The sequence below is a fragment of the Phyllostomus discolor genome, chromosome 5 (genome assembly GCF_004126475.2).
Source record: "Phyllostomus discolor isolate MPI-MPIP mPhyDis1 chromosome 5, mPhyDis1.pri.v3, whole genome shotgun sequence".
Classification (NCBI taxonomy): domain Eukaryota; kingdom Metazoa; phylum Chordata; class Mammalia; order Chiroptera; family Phyllostomidae; genus Phyllostomus; species Phyllostomus discolor.
In genome coordinates, this window is record NC_040907.2 from 30224248 (window position 1) to 30239742 (window position 15495).

The 15495-nt window shown below is 46.6% G+C and overlaps 1 protein-coding gene across 10 annotated transcripts in view; it reads right to left on the reverse strand.

The window, feature by feature from the left end:
• The window catches only part of ERI3 (ERI1 exoribonuclease family member 3), a 121965-nt gene that overhangs the window by 43715 nt on the left and 62755 nt on the right, over positions 1-15495 (reverse strand). For 9 of the 10 annotated variants that reach the window (XM_036025933.1, XM_036025930.1, XM_036025928.1 and 6 more), the window contains one exon: positions 11882-11954. The exons of the other annotated variant lie outside the window; for it this stretch is intronic. In XM_036025933.1, coding sequence (XP_035881826.1) covers positions 11882-11954 — 73 coding nt within the window. The remainder of the gene's footprint in view (positions 1-11881; positions 11955-15495) is intronic. 10 annotated transcript variants of the gene reach the window in all.

A 15495-nucleotide genomic window follows, 5' to 3' on the forward strand; every position in this document is an offset into this window, starting at 1 on the left:
AGCAGAGTAATCCCAAGGCTAAAGAGCAAAGTAGGTCAGGGTAAAAGAGGGACTTCTCTCACCTTCCTTGCATCTATCTTGTTTTTTTTTTTTTTGCAAAAAAAAGGAAACCTAAGGTACCATGAAGGATCCAAGAATGGCAAAGGTAGAAGAGATCACTTTATCCAGCTCCCTTATTTGTTAGATGAGGAAACTGAGGCCTCAGAAAGGGCAAGTGACCCAACACCAAAGTGCATGTCTTGATCTTCTAGCCTCAAGTTCAGCCCAGTGTTCTTTTTATTGTACCACATTGTCCTCTAGAGACAAGGGCCTCATCTGCCCACTGCCAGGTTGCCCTAGTTAAGCCACAGATCCCTTACCTACACCCTCACCCATAATCCCATGTGTGGGCACGTGCACACACCTAAGTATACACAAACATCCTGGCACGGAGAGATACACTTTTTAGACACGTATAGACATGCATGTACACACACAGATAGGTCTCCACACAACTGGTGTCACTCTCAAGAGACCTGGGAAGCCACTTTCTATCCCTCCCGAGTCACTGACTTTCACTAATCATACAACTAGTAATGACTGGCATGTGTTTGTTGAGGCCTCCAGCTTAAACCAGGCCAGACCAGAGGAACTGCCTTCAGGTGGTATCTGCAATGGAACAAGAAGGGAGCTATGAAAAGAGAGAAACTGGATTTACAACCTGGTCATGTGACTTTGAGCAAGCTTCTTAATCTCTCCAAGTGTCTATTTCAGCACCCATAAAATAGGGACAATAGCCCCTTCCTTGCTGCATAGCTACAAGGATTAAACACAATAAGTTGTGTAAAGCATCTAACCCAGAAACTGGCACCAGCTGGGAGTCAACACGCTCATGCTGTTATTAACACCCACAGACCTGCTCAAACCTGCCTTTCCAGAGTGGTCTGCAGGGCAATGAGGGACACAGGAGGCAGGCTTGTGCCTCCTGCCTTCAAGGAAGTCTCCTTGTCCTTTTTTCTCCTGTTATGTAACTCTTCCCAGTTTCCAGGGACTAGACTAGCAGCAGTAGCAGTAGCAGCAGCAGCAGCAATAATAGCAAACAGGAAAAAAAAACAAAGTAAAACAAAAAATCTGGGAGAAGGTGTTTAAGGGTTCCCTTAGCTCTCTCAGACTTAATACTGAGCACTGATGAGTCCACTTCTCTCCTGCTGCCTCGCCTACCTCATCTCTCCGCTAAAGCACTCTCAGCCCTTCCACAGCATCTATGCCTCTACAAGCCTGCCCGGCTCTGTGGATTCAGAGATGAAGCAGATCTAGTCCCTTTCATTGAACAGCTCGTGATCCTGCACAGGGACACATCAGGCCACACACTACAACCAAGAGGCACGGACCCTGGGCTACTGTGGGCCCTAGCACCTGGCCTGAGGGTTAGAGTATAGGCTCTCTGGACAGGATGCCTGGGCTTAAATCTAGGCCCCAAACAGACTGAGGAGAGCTCCTCTCCCTCCCCTGCTCCAGAGTGAGCTCAGAATTCAGTTCCTCAAGGACACGAGAGAATGACAGAGGAGGCTCACAGTGGAACCAGGACGAAGAGGCTGCATCACTTGACAGGGCCAGACTCAAGCAGCAGCCAGCAAGAGGCACACAGACCTCAAGGCAAGCCTTGCTGTTTAGGCTGGCCATTAAGGGCACTGCAAACAACTCCAGGGTAGAGGTCAATGTGTAGCAGCTGCAGGGAACCTCAGGAAGGTAGAAAGAACCCCAGATGCCTTGAGCTGACTCCCTCCCCTGCCCCTTCCCATCGTGGCCACACTTACCTGGGATGTAGAACAAGGCAGGCCGACTCAGCTTCCCAGCTGAGGCTGTGCCAGGCTGCCCACTTACACGCCAAGCACCAGAACTTGAAGAATTTTACAGATATCACCTGATTCCTTGCACTGTAATCTGCCCCATTTTGACACAAGGATACTGAGGTTTTCTAGCACAGCAGTCTCAGACTGCCCCCGCCAAAGATGCTGTAAGACACAGTGGCCTCTTTCCCTCCCGGTTACCCAGGGCCCATCGGCTCTTTCTTCCCTCACATGGACATAAACATGGCAGTTTTCTGGAGCTACTGCCCCATTCTTGGAAGGCAGCTTAGGCTGGCTCCACTCTAGACATTGGGCAATGGTTCCTTACTGTGCTTGCTTGCTCTGCTTTTCCTCTGGTAAGCAGCATATGCACAGGTGGCCTGCATCAGTCGCCTAAAAAACCTAAAAGCTACTGTCTGCAGTTCCCCAATCCAGCAAGCTGTTTCACCCCTCCAGGTCTTGCTCACTGCTTCCCCCGCCTGAAATGCCCTTTCCGCCCTGTCTCCTGAAAACTTACTCTCTTTAAAGGCTTAACTCAAGTGTTTCCTTAACAAAAGCTTTGTTGACTTTCTCTTCCGCATCCCAGGTGAAAATGACTCCTTTGCACTGGAGACAACAGAGCAAATATGTTCAGAGCACGGTCTCGACTGTTCACTGCGTAAATGCACGCGCCTGCTCCCTCACTCACATTTGAACCTTGTGGAAGGTTGAATCTCATGGAAGCTGAAGCTGTTGAACCCTGTGAAAGGTATTTAATTAATGTCTTGTACCTCAGTTTCCTCATCTGTAATATAGCTAACAATTGTATTTAAAGAGTTGTTTGAGTTAATTTATATAAAGCATTTAGAGCGGCTCCAGTTTACTATTATTGTCTCTACAAATGGCAAAACCAACGTTCTGAGAAGGCAAGTAACTTGTCCAAGGTCATAACACAGGTAGGTGACAGAGCCAGCAATTGTCCAAAGGTGAGTGTGACTATACTCCATTGGACAGAAAGGATGCTGATGACAGCTGGAATCGAGGACAGTGAGATGATCGACTCTGTTCCTCAGTGTGAGCTTAGGGTTAGGCAGTTCAAAGATGGGATTAGGCTCCTCCTCCCTGGTGTTCCCTTGAATTCTGCTCAGTAGCCTCTCTTCCCTAGCTCCTGTCCACAAAGGCTTGTATGTCTACCTTGAGCTCCCATCTCCTCCACCCCTGTAGCCTAGAGGACAGGACTAGGCTACAGGGGTGAAGAAGACAGCGCAAAGACAAGGGAGGAGCAGAGGTATAATGCTATCATTTCAGGCCCAGGACAACTCTAGGGGTGGGTATTGTTTTTACTGTTTTATGGAGGAAAATACTGAGGCTGAAAGAAGTGAAGCAACTTCTCTAAAACCCCACAGCTATTAAGTCCAGAATAAAGATTCTGAATCAAGCCTACTGGACTCTAGAGACTAAGTTCTGTGTGTCAGATATTAGTCATCTTTTACAGGTTCAGAGAGGTTAGGGAACCTGTGTCGATCATGTAACTAGTTGGTAGCGATATTAGAAGTTCTCTTGCACCAATGCTTTCCAGCCTGTGAGCCACATCCCCAGGAGCCCGTGTACACACCAAGCATCACCTGAAAGCTAAAAGAAGGGTTAAGTCTTCTCTTGATATGCTAAATATAGTCATACTATTTGCTCAGGCTTATAGACAAATAGTATTGTAGTTAATAAAACATAAATCCATTTAAAAGCCAATCAAATTCACTGTAGCTTTTTTCATTATGTACTTTCTTTATCACCATACACCTAAAATACAAGTTCTACCAAGTACTCAAGGCAGAGGGGAATGTCTGTGAAGTTTTCAGACATTACTAAGAGATCCACAGACTGCCTGCCTACCTCCCTAAGAGCTCTCCAAAACCACACTTAGGTATCTTTCTCAAGGTACTTTCTTGATCCTTAATTACAAAGTCATAACAAGAGAAGTGTCTTTCATGTCAAGTAACCGTCCAAAAGTCATTAGTAGCAACAGAAGGTACAATCCCCTGCAGGACTTGAGTTCCATGAACGTTAAGAACCAATGCAATCTCTAAGTAAAGAGGAATCAAGTCCTGAGCTATGGAAGGAAGGAGTCGGGGAAGTGAGTTCCCGTCCTTCCTATCCGGGCCTCCGGCTCCATGTCTGCTCACTGGCCTGAGACTCGTGGTCTGGGGAAAAGAACACACCTACCTGGGTGCAAATCCTAGCTTTACCTCTTCCTGGCTATGTGCCCTTAGGCAAGTTACTTAACTTCTCCAAGTCTATTTGTCTGGGAAATCTCGCAGGGGAATGGGCATCTGGACTCTGGAGCTTATTAGTCAAGCCCTACATTCAGTGTGGGTCCAGTTAATGCTTGCTGATCCCTCATGTGTACCAGGCCCAGTGCTGAGCACTGGGAATACAGAGATGGGCAGTATGGAGACCTCGAGTGGCTCAGTCTCATAGGAAACATAAACATGTAAACATATAATCACAAGAGCATGTGGAACACTCATTACAAAGTACTCAAGTCATACAAAGGAGGAGATTAAACATATAATCACAAGAGCATGTGGAACACTCATTACAAAGTACTCAAGTCATACAAAGGAGGAGATTAACTCAAGTCTTACGTCCACAAGAGGTGAGGGAATGTCAATGAAGGCTTCAAAGAAGAGGGTTTTGAAGGATGAACAGGAGTTTTTCCAGCACACTAAAAGTAGAAAGGCAATGTGCACAAAGGGAACAGAATATGCAAAGGGAAGTAAAACAATCATGTATATCTGAAGAGCAGCAAGAAGTCTGAGGTGGCTGGAATGTTAGAGGGAAAGGAGATATGAGGATGGGGTACTACAGTGATGATGGGGGAGCTAGCCCATCCAGAGCCTTGGGTATCTCACCCAACAGAAAGAATGGGCCACAGCCCTCCACACCTACCTTCTTGGCTATGGTGTTCCTCCTGTTCAAAATAAGCGCTCTACGATCGCACCCTTTCCCAGGCCTTTGATTTAAGAGTTCCTCTCCTGGCCCTGACAGTAAGGCATTTCTGTCCCACAGATTATAACTCACTCTGGGCTATTATTCAGCTCTCCAGCCCTGGCCCTGCTGCAGTTAGTCCAAACATAATATCCTTCATGCATATATTATCTGTCTCCCTATTATCTGGAATCATTTCGGAATTAAATTTCAGTCCTGCAATATTGGCTTCAGGAGCGGCGCGCTTTATGGGCTAGTCAAAGGTTAGAATACCAATCAAAATAACAGTGCCGATGCAGCGAGACATTTTAATATTCCAAAACCCGGTAATTGTAAAAGGACATAATATTTTTTCCCTGATTACCCCAAAGGCAACACATGTTAACAAGGCGAGGGAAGGAGTGAAAGAAATTTCAGAGTTCAGACAGCTGTAAGACATATTTAAAGGAAAAGCCCAGGCAGGGCACTACACCATGGGGGCAGGAAGATGAGAAGAAAGGAGACATTCTCTATAGCTCCAACAGCCCCTGACTCCAAATGCAGCACTGTTCCCTCTGCTGCCTCTGGTCTGTGTCCCATGAGCTCACCCCCACAGGCACATTGCACAGGGTGGGATGAAAAGAGAAAGAACTCAGGTTGTAGAGTCTTGAGGCCTGGAGTCTAGCTTCAGTTCAACAATTCAGTAGCCTTCAGCCCCCAAAACCCGCTCCTCCCAGGGCTTCAGAATCAAATTCAACAGCAAGCTCCAGGCTGTTCCCCTACTCGCCCTCTCCTTATGACATGCCTGTGGCCTCATCTCTCCCTCATTTATATGTGATGCCTGTGTCTTGTCCTCTTTGTCCATTTCTTCCCAAAGACAGGTAAAGGCCCTTATCTTCCTGGCCTCAGTACCACCTCCCACCAGGAGAGCAGCCTATAACTGCCTACCGCCCCACAGACAACACTCTGCCATCTCTGATGATAAAGAACTGAACCACAGCCCCAGTCTGGTTCCTACCACTGCGTGGTCCTCCTCCCTCCAAAATAAAACACAAACACCTTCCAGGGCTTCTAGATCTTCATGGCTCTCTTGGTTTTCATTTTTGTTTTATTCTTGTTTTTTTCCTAATTAGCTTCTGAATAGCCCCTGTCGAGGGGCTCTGCAGCCAGCACCACGCAGCTACCATTTCGTAGAGTCCCATCCTCTGTCAGGCTGCCTGTCACTCATGACACTTGATCCCCGCAACACTAAAAAGTGACCTGACCAACAGAGTTTCAGATCCTTCCACTTCTGATGGCTTCCCAGCCAGCTTAGCTCACTCGCTGGAGCCTCCAATCTGCATCGTCCCGACCTGCTGACCTGCCTATGGCCCCCAGCAAAGAACTTCATTAAGGCCAAGAATTTATTCCTCCATAAGCCCTTAATTTATTACTGCGCTGATTAGGACTCTGAATGCTCCAAGGTCAGGAAAAGTCATACTCAATCGTAGACACCAACCCTCCCTTCAGCAGTTTCTCCCGCTCTCCACTCCCAGGGGAGGGGGAGGCAGAAATGCTTCTTGGAGGGACCCAAGAAAGTCTCTTCTTCCTTACTCTGTCACAGCTGGCTCCAGCTGCTCCCCTTTCAAGCACCCAGAAATTGCAGCCAGGCATATAGCACAGATTGCAGAAGACAAATGGAGCAGCAGTCTTCATGCCCTGGTACAGGTGGGTCTGTTAAATTAGGTGACCCCATCCCTACAACCTCTGAGCACGACTGGCTGAGCCCCGTCTGCCAGGACTGACTCAGAATTCTCCTAAGGGGGCATGCCTGCTTCTCCAAAAGCCTTTCTAAACAGGTTCAGGCATCAGAGGAATTCCAGACCATTTGTGAGTATTCTGTACATGCACTTGCCTGGCTTAGTATGAATGTGCATGAACTGTGTACGTATATGTGCAGGCATGCATTTGTACATACATTTATACCAATGTGTCTGTGCATATGCATTTAGTATGTATATGTTAATGTGTGCATGTATATGAGGGGGGCCCAAAATAAAATGAAATTTATTTATAAATAATTTATTTAAACTTCTTAAACTTCAGTCACCTTCAAAGCACTTTCCATTTGATGTAGTACACCTATCAGGACATTTTTCCATTGTTCAAAACAGTTTTTGAACTCATGGATTTTAATGTGTTTTAGTGTTTCTGCCATTTTTTTGTTACACCTCTTCCACATTGGCAAAACGTTGCCCTTTGAGGACTTTTTTCTTCTGGGGAAACAAAAAAAGAAGTTGCTTGGGATAAGATTGGGTGAATACGGAGGGTGGGCCATGGAGCTCATGTCGTTTTTGGTCAAAAACTGCTGAACACTCAGTGCAGTGTGGGCAGGTGCACTTGTAAGTCACCCATCGTGAAATCAGCAAATGCGTTGAAAGAGTCTTCAAAAAAAATTCACTGAAGCTGAACACAGCTTCTCACAACAACACCAGCTGGTACACTGATACAGATGGATTCCAAGAACACGTACCCAGTGGGGAAGCCTGTACTGTAAGAGGCTTGCCCTCCAGAAGATAATTCCAGGTTTTTTGGGTCCCCCCTCATATATCCATCTTCTTTCACTTTATAGAGGTCTCATCTGACCTATCAATTTCTTAACCTCTTGTTTACAATAATATTCTTCTCCACCCAAACTTAACTACCCACTCCCATGGGCACACTTTAGAAGCTGCCAACACCTATGACTGCTCTATCTCTGAAATCACTTACTCAGATATCCCACTGTCTAACCATAATCTCTCATCCTTCCATCTGGCATGCTCAACCACACCCGATATAACTGCTCCTCATCTTACTAGGACCCAGCTACTTTTTCCAATGGGCCTCTTGCTGTCTTCTGTTCCCTTAATATCCAGCTTACATCCCATGGTCCATTTTGGCAACCACTGTCTCAACAACATCTTCAACTCTTTTGTTCCTTTCATCACACTTCATGAGAAAATCTCCATGTTGGGTGCCTCTAAATGTCTGCCTCCTACATGCCCGCAGCCAGGCAGCTGAGTTCTGCTAAATAAAAGTCATGCAACTGAACAGAGCAGTTCCACTATGAATCAGTGTCATCAGCTGCACCCTCAGCACCGCCTAAAACCTTACTATATTTAAGTCAGCTCACACTTCCACTTGCTACAACTACAGCAATCCTTTTCCACTCTCTGCAAACCTTCCCATCCCTCCCCTATTAGTTATCACCAAATGACTCATCTCCTGCTTCATAGAGAAAAAGAAAAGCCATCAGAAGGAAACAACTTCAACTTGCCATCATCAAATCCACAGGCCTACCTGCATCTATGCACACACACCTTCTTCCCTTTCCTCCGTAATAGAAGAGCGGACCTTCCTCCTGTAGAGAGCCAGCTTCAAGAACGTACGCTTTCCTCCCATCTCCTTTCACCTCCTACATGCAGTACCCTTCAACAGCTTTCCCTACCCTAAGGATACACACCAAAATCTAAAGTGCGATAAGCTCCCACCCCTCCTTCCATTTTCATTTCATGCCACACTCCTCTCTTCCCCACAACCACTATGCTTCAGGCAGTCATTCATTCAACAAATAATAATTAGTGATGGGGATAGAACGGTAAACAAAAGAGACAAAACTTCTTTGCTCTCAGGGAACTTATGTTCTAGTTCCATGAAGATGCCAGGCCTCTCCTCACCTCAGGGCCTTGCCACGTGTGTAGCCAATCCCTGCTCATCCTTTAGGTCTCAGCTCAGCACCCTTCCTCAGGGAACCAATCCCTGGCCCTGCCAACTAGGTCTGGTCCCCTTATGAAACCATCCCAAGGCTCTAAACTTTTTGGTGTTACAATGCAATTAAAATTATTTAATGTCCATTTTTTCTGTTATATCTCCAGGGCATAGCACAGAACTTGAAACACAGAAGGCACTCAAGCATATGTTTATCAGTGAAGATGTGCATGTTTATTTACATGTCTTTACATTTTATGAATATGTTTGTATAAACACATTTGTCTCTATTATTTCCATATATTTCTGCAGGTGACCATGTGAATATGTGTATATACATGTTTGCATACATGGATACTATAAACAATTTTTGGTATGCCTACTTGGGTGTATGCATTCACAAGACTACACACGTCCATGCTCATGTATGTGTATGTGTGTGCACGTGTGTGTATTTTCTGGTCCCTCAGTGACAGCTCTGACCTCCTGGAGGGAGCTGGGAGCAGGGCCCCAAGTCCTCTCTAAGCTGACAGTTCAATAAAAATATAAGATCATTCAATGACACTCCAAATGTCAGCAAACATTGGCTTGTTCTACTCTGCTACAGGGGAAGGAGGTGGAGGCGGGAGAGGTGGAAACCTGGTCATCGAAAAGCTGCTCTTCCCTGATGCAACCCACACTGTTTCTGGACAGGAGAGGGCAGCTGGAAGACAACATTCTGCCCCTTCTCAGATCAGAGGTCTTAGGAAATGGGGAAGGTGAATTTAGTCCAAGTTGTTCACTTACTAGACAGATCTAGGTGACCAAACAGACCAGAACCCTCCCCATTTTTTTCGTAGGGCAAAACTCTCTAGGGGAGTCAAGAAGGAGAGGAGTAGGAAAGGAAGGAGGAACAAAGTAAGATCAAGGACTAGAGAGGACCACGTAGATAGCCAGAGTGTAGGTCACATATGTGGGAAAAAGGCAAAGATAAGGCTTTCACACAGTATTCCCAAAACCTTGGCAATGATCTCACTGGCTCTGCTTTTACTGTTACTCTTTTTAAGGGAGCAGAAATCTTTGTGCAGCCTGCACTAAGTCAGGCAGTATAATGGTCAGAAAGATCACTGTGTCCCTGGACCTCCAGGCCCTGCAGCTTCCCTAATTTAAATGGCTGCTGGCAAGGACTGAAGCAGAGCTGAAACATGATGTGGCCGGAGGACAGAATGGAAGGGGTTAGACCTCTTGTTTCTCCTAGACCTGCTAAGTTTACCTCCCAAGAGGCAATCACAAGGCCAACTGGGAATAGAGTACTGAGTTTCTCGCCCCGCCTCGTGCCCATTCCCCTTCTACAGCTCAGCAGAGTCTGGCAGAGAACCTAGCTGAACAGGTTCAGGAGAGCACACCTCCACCCACCAGCAGCTCCAAGGCAGCCCTCATTGGCAATGCTACCACAAGGGTTGGCTGCTTTTCTGCCTTTCTGCCAAGGAACCTAGAGGCAGAGAGCTATCCGTATACCAAAAAGTCTAGTGAACTTCACAGAGCAATTGTTCATGGTCAGTGCCTGCCTCGCCTGGCTGGGCCTTCACATTGCATTTGCCAAGGCCAGCAAACAGCCTCAGATGCGTTCTGACAGCTGGCAAAGCCATCTTTCAGGACCACAGGCCTAGCCATACCGGCACATGCAACCCTGTTAAGTCCCGAATGAGAGGGCCTCCATGGAACCAGCTCTCAAAGACTAGTCAGTCAGCCAGCAATCACTCACAGAGCACATGCTCTGTACCCTGCCCTGATCTGGCCACTGGGCACACAGAAAGGAACCAGACTCAGTCTCTGTTATCCAGGCAGACATGTCTGCAAGGAAGCATACACACATGGACTCAGTTTCAACACTCTAAGATCCAAAGTGTCAAGGAGCCTCAAGGCAAGAGACTAGCTGGCTAAGCTTCTCAGCAGAGGCGATAACTGCACTGAATCTTCAAGGAGAGAAATATGCCCAGTGAAGATAACTGGGGGGCACTTCTGAGAGAGGTAAGGTCACAGGCCAAGGGCCGAAGGTAGCACAGAGCCTGGCTGGCCTCCTCAGCCGAAGGTGGCAAGTAGTAAGTAGCTGTCGTTCGGGTGCATGGAAGATAGGAGAGGTGGGTAGGGGTCCAAGTACAAACAAATCAGAGTGCAGAGGACCTGCATACCATAGGAAAGTAAAGGGGTTCACAAATGTTGCCTCAAATAAGGCTTGCCCTGAGACCTATGGGACAAAGTCCAAGGTCATTCTCTCCCATGTTCCTTCAAAAGCTCACTTAGCTCCGGCCCCCCACACACCAAGAGCACACTGCTCCCCCTGCCTAGAAAGCCTCTCCTCCTCAGATCTGTATCTCACCTCCCTTGATTATGCCCAGTTCAAGACCCAAACCCATATGGTCCTAGCCTAACCCTCCAATGAGCTCTCCTCCCTGCACGCCCCGGGAGCCACTACTCTTACCCTCGTGTGTTCTCCCATCCCTGAGCTTCTTGGGAGTCACTGCTGACAAGTGGCTGGGGTTCCTGAGGCTGCCCTGGGGCTTTTTGCTCTTGCATCAGAAGGATTTATGGTGATAAGCCTCCCTAGGGGACTGGGCCTCCTAGAGCAAGGATCCCACTAGAGCAGGGACTGGAGAGTCTACTCCTACTCCTTTCTTCTGCTTACCCAGCAGGCACACACTAGGAGAGGACAGTTTTCTGAGTGATTCACTCTCTGCCAGGCCCCACTTTCCTAGGTACAGGGCATCCCTCCAGCCCATAGCCTCAGCCCATTCCCCAGGTGCTTGGTGATACATTAGTACTCGTCTCCTCCCTCACGCTCAAATAAAACTGGGCTGTAGTTTCCATGGCCCTTCATATGAGCAAGGCTCTGCTGTGGCTAGGCAGCATTGAAGCCAGCCTGAACCACCTCTACCTCCCCACCAGAGGAAGACACCAGGACCAGTCAGGAGGGTCAGAGGCCACACTCCTGAACATATCAAAGGAGGACACTTCCCCAGAGGCTTGGCTAGCACCACATCTCTCCTAGAGGCAATGCAGCTCAGCTCAGAGTTTCAGCTCTGGGCAAGAACCTGGAAAATCCCCTTAACTGGAACTTCTCTGCACATCTGAGTGACACCAAGTAGCGAAGTATCATACTCTACTCAGCAGCCTGGTCCCCAACCAGCTCCCCAGTCCCAGAAATGGCCACAGTCTGCCAGTGCACATTAGCTAGGGAAGAGGAGAGAGGGATGTTGAGAAAAGAGAAGAACAAAGAGAAAGGGAGGGATGAGAACAACAAAAAGAAAACAACAGAAATGAGAAAAGCAGCAAGGGCTGGGGGGAGATTTGAGACCCAGGAGACCCAGGCGAAGCACCCAAGTGGGGCTCAGACACAGTACCTTTTTCAGATTGATCCACTGCTTGAAGTAATCTGCCACTGGCAAGCCCAGGTACTGGCACTGGCCTGGGAGCCTACGGGAAAGGGAAGAGAGAACAAGTTGGGCACACCCACGTCCCAGGTGAGGAGTGTTAAGCTACAGGGTCCAACATAGAGTCTATAGACAAACAGACCTCAAAAGGCCAACCCATTAGCCACGGGCCCCACCCCACCCGAGAAAAACACCCCACCTCCAGCATCCTGGACACTGTGCTCCAGGCCCAGCCCTCAGACCCAAATGTGAAAACCTGAAGACTATTCAAAATCAGCAGCTACTACTTTCTGATGGTCTACAATATGCTAAGTATCTTACTTATACTTTGACATCATTCTTCAGAATGGTGCTGTGAGGTAGGTACCATGGCCTACGTTTTACAGATGAAAAAATGAGGTTCAGGGGGGTAACTAAGATCCCACAGCTAAAAAAAATGCCAGTGCCCAGAACTGAACCCAGGTCTGTCTCCTTTTACATCCTAGGTTCTCTCCAGGGCACTAGCTTGTTATTTTGTTAGAGCAGAGAAGCAGAAATATGAGACAAGAAGAGAGAGAGAAAGAGCACGTGCTTGAGAGATAGCTGGGCAGGGACTTCCATTCACATTTAAGTCTCTAGCAACAGGCTTTCTGCAGACAGAGAGGAGACCACGCAGAAGGATGAGAAGAGGTCAGAGTTTAAGCCAAGAACCTGTTCTTATTTTTTCTTTAAATTAAAATGTATAAACTATCTCCCTTCTAGCTGATGATGCCATTTTACCCACAGAAATCCATTCACCCAAACATTTACTGATGTTTAACAATTAAGAGTCAGGCACTTAGGACTCAGAAAGTAAGACAACTCTTGCCCATAAGGGGCTCACTGTTTGTTCAGCAGAATGGACAATAAAAGTAGACAAAAGAGCCTTAAGTTGGAGCACGGGGAACATGGAAGGATGGAGGAAGAACTGAAAAATATCAGCTAAAGAAGATCATAGAGTTTTCTTGCTGAGAGAAGAGCTTAGCCACAGGCAATAGAGAGCCTTCGGAGAGTTGTGGTTTACAATGATTGTGCCAAGGCAAAAAAAAAAAACCCCCAAAACCCATTATCCTAAGAAAAGCTGGATAGTAGCCAGGAGACTACACAATAGTCACAGAGATGGTGAGCAAGCAACAGATAGTGGAGATGTGAAGGAGGACCAAAGGGGATTTGGGGCCCAGTGAGAGAAAGCAGTAGAACCCAGTTCAAAGATTCATGCCTTGGCTAGCTCCATGCTTCTAAGACTAAAGAAGGAGAAAGGGCAGAGAGAGTTTATCTGACACCCAGAGTGGACCAACATTTAGTCAATTGTATGATTGTTTTTAAGTTTTCTACATACAATGTATCCTCTTTCCCCCCAAACCAGGGTGGACTGCTCCCACTGCCTCCCTGCGGCACACCTCTGGAAGGAGGCAAGAGTTTGGGAATGCAGTTGTAAGTAGACGCCTGACACATGGTGAACACTCACTATCCGTTGAGCGTGAGGCGTCTAGGAGCCATCCAGCAGTGGGATGACATCCAAGAGGTAGCTGCATATCCAGTTTTAAAGAAAGGTCTGAAGATACAAAGTGCCGAATCATTAATGTAATATATGTAAAATTAGAGTCATGAGACTAGATTAAGATTAGCTGGGAAGAGTATGAAATGAGGAACAGAGGGCCACCCTACCAGACCATTACCGCACACAGGGAGCTCACTGCTTCACGGACCATGCAGCTCTAATGTTGGACTCCGTTGACCCTTCAGTACTTGGACCGTCCCGTCCTTCCTTAATACTAAACTATGAGTATCACTGTCACCTTGTAACTTCCACCCTGAGGTCTGTCTTTAGAAACTATAGAGAATGAGACTTCCATCTCTTCCTTGCAGAACGGTCCCCAAGATCTGAGACCCCAGAGTACTGTTCTCCAGGTCACGCAGCCTCAGTCCCTTCAAGAATTAACTCCATAGGAGACTGCTCTGTCTGTGGAGGAGCCCATTCTCTGTCTCACTGCTTCACTTATAAACTCACTTTCACTTTAAATAAAAAAAAAAAAAAAGTCAACGGGAGATAATGTACCATGAGTCAGGACTCACCCATCCCACCCCATTCCTACAGGGCAGGACTCCTGGATCTTTTTCGGGGTGTTGGTCACCCAAAATCGCACGTGCTCTTTTAACCCCACTTCACACCACCTGCAGGCAATCTCAACTACAGGAAAGCAAGCTTCCCCTCTCTGGGCTCATATGCAGGGCGGGGGAAAAGTAGTTTATAGTTGTTTGTATGGAAAAGAATACAATAATTAATAAATAATCAAACAAGAATAAACTATTTCACGTGCTCACAGCTATAAACCTACTTTTTCCCCACCCTGTAAGTAACCGATTTTTTAGCTGAAAATGCAAGTCATTAGGGTCAAATGCCACTGAGCAGTCAAGCACAATGAGAGCCTGATAAAAACTCAATGGATTTGGAGTCAGGGGGCTGGTGAGAGCAGAAGGGAGCCTGCAAGTGTTCAAGAATAAGAGATGAGAAAGTGGAGACTGCACGTGCACACTCCTTGTTTAGGAAGCTTGGCAATGGGAATCCAGTTGGGATGACTGACCCCCGCCCCAGAAAGTTTCACTCTTTCCCTCAGTAATTTGACAGACACTGGTAAGAAGTTGATTCCCGCGTGTCAAGCAGGAGAGCATGGATCTACTTTTGTAAGACCTGTGATATCTCACCCGAAGGGAAGGTTCTTCTCAAACACCCAGGTGGCACAGTGACATTAACCAAAACCAGTCACTTTCCTGGAAGGGAAATTCTGGCTGCGGCCAAGATGATGAAGTGATATCTAGGCAGGGTGCATCCATGTGGGAACCAAGGGCAAAGAAGACAAGAAAACCAGGCAAGGTTCGGAAGGAGAGGTAGCCTTAGGAAATAGAATGCGGTTGCTTAAGAAGCAGAACTGTAATGTTTGGATAATTTCCTTATTTCCTTCAATTTTCCTTTCAAGTTCCCTATCCTTACTATTTGCTAAAACGCTTGCTGAGCTCAGCTATTTTGGGAAAATCACATCAAGGACTGTGAGTGAAGGGGGCCACTGGAAGTAGCAGAATGTACTGGGTCAGCCAAAAAGTTTGTTCGTTTTTTTCCCATAAGATGGCTCTAGTAGTGCTTATTTATCTTTAACTTCATTTGAAACAATTTTGTTAGATTGTCTGCTGACAGCTGTCATATCAGCGTGCATTTAAAAAAACTTATCAAAATCGGTGAATTTTTGTGTAGCCATTTTAATATAGCAGATGGAAGAAAATAAGCAACATTTGTGGCATATTATATGCTTTATTATTTCAAGAACGGTAAAAACACAAATGAAACGCAGCAAAAGATTTGTTGCAGTGTATTGAGAAGGTGCTGTGACTGATCAAATGTGTCAAAAGTGGTTTGTGAAGTTTCATGCTGGAGATTTCTCACTGGATGATGCTCCAGTCAGGTAGATCAGTTGAAGTTGATGGTGATCAAATCGAGACATTTATTGAGAACAATAAACATTATACCACATGGGAGAGAGCCGACATACTCAAAATATTCAAATCAATAA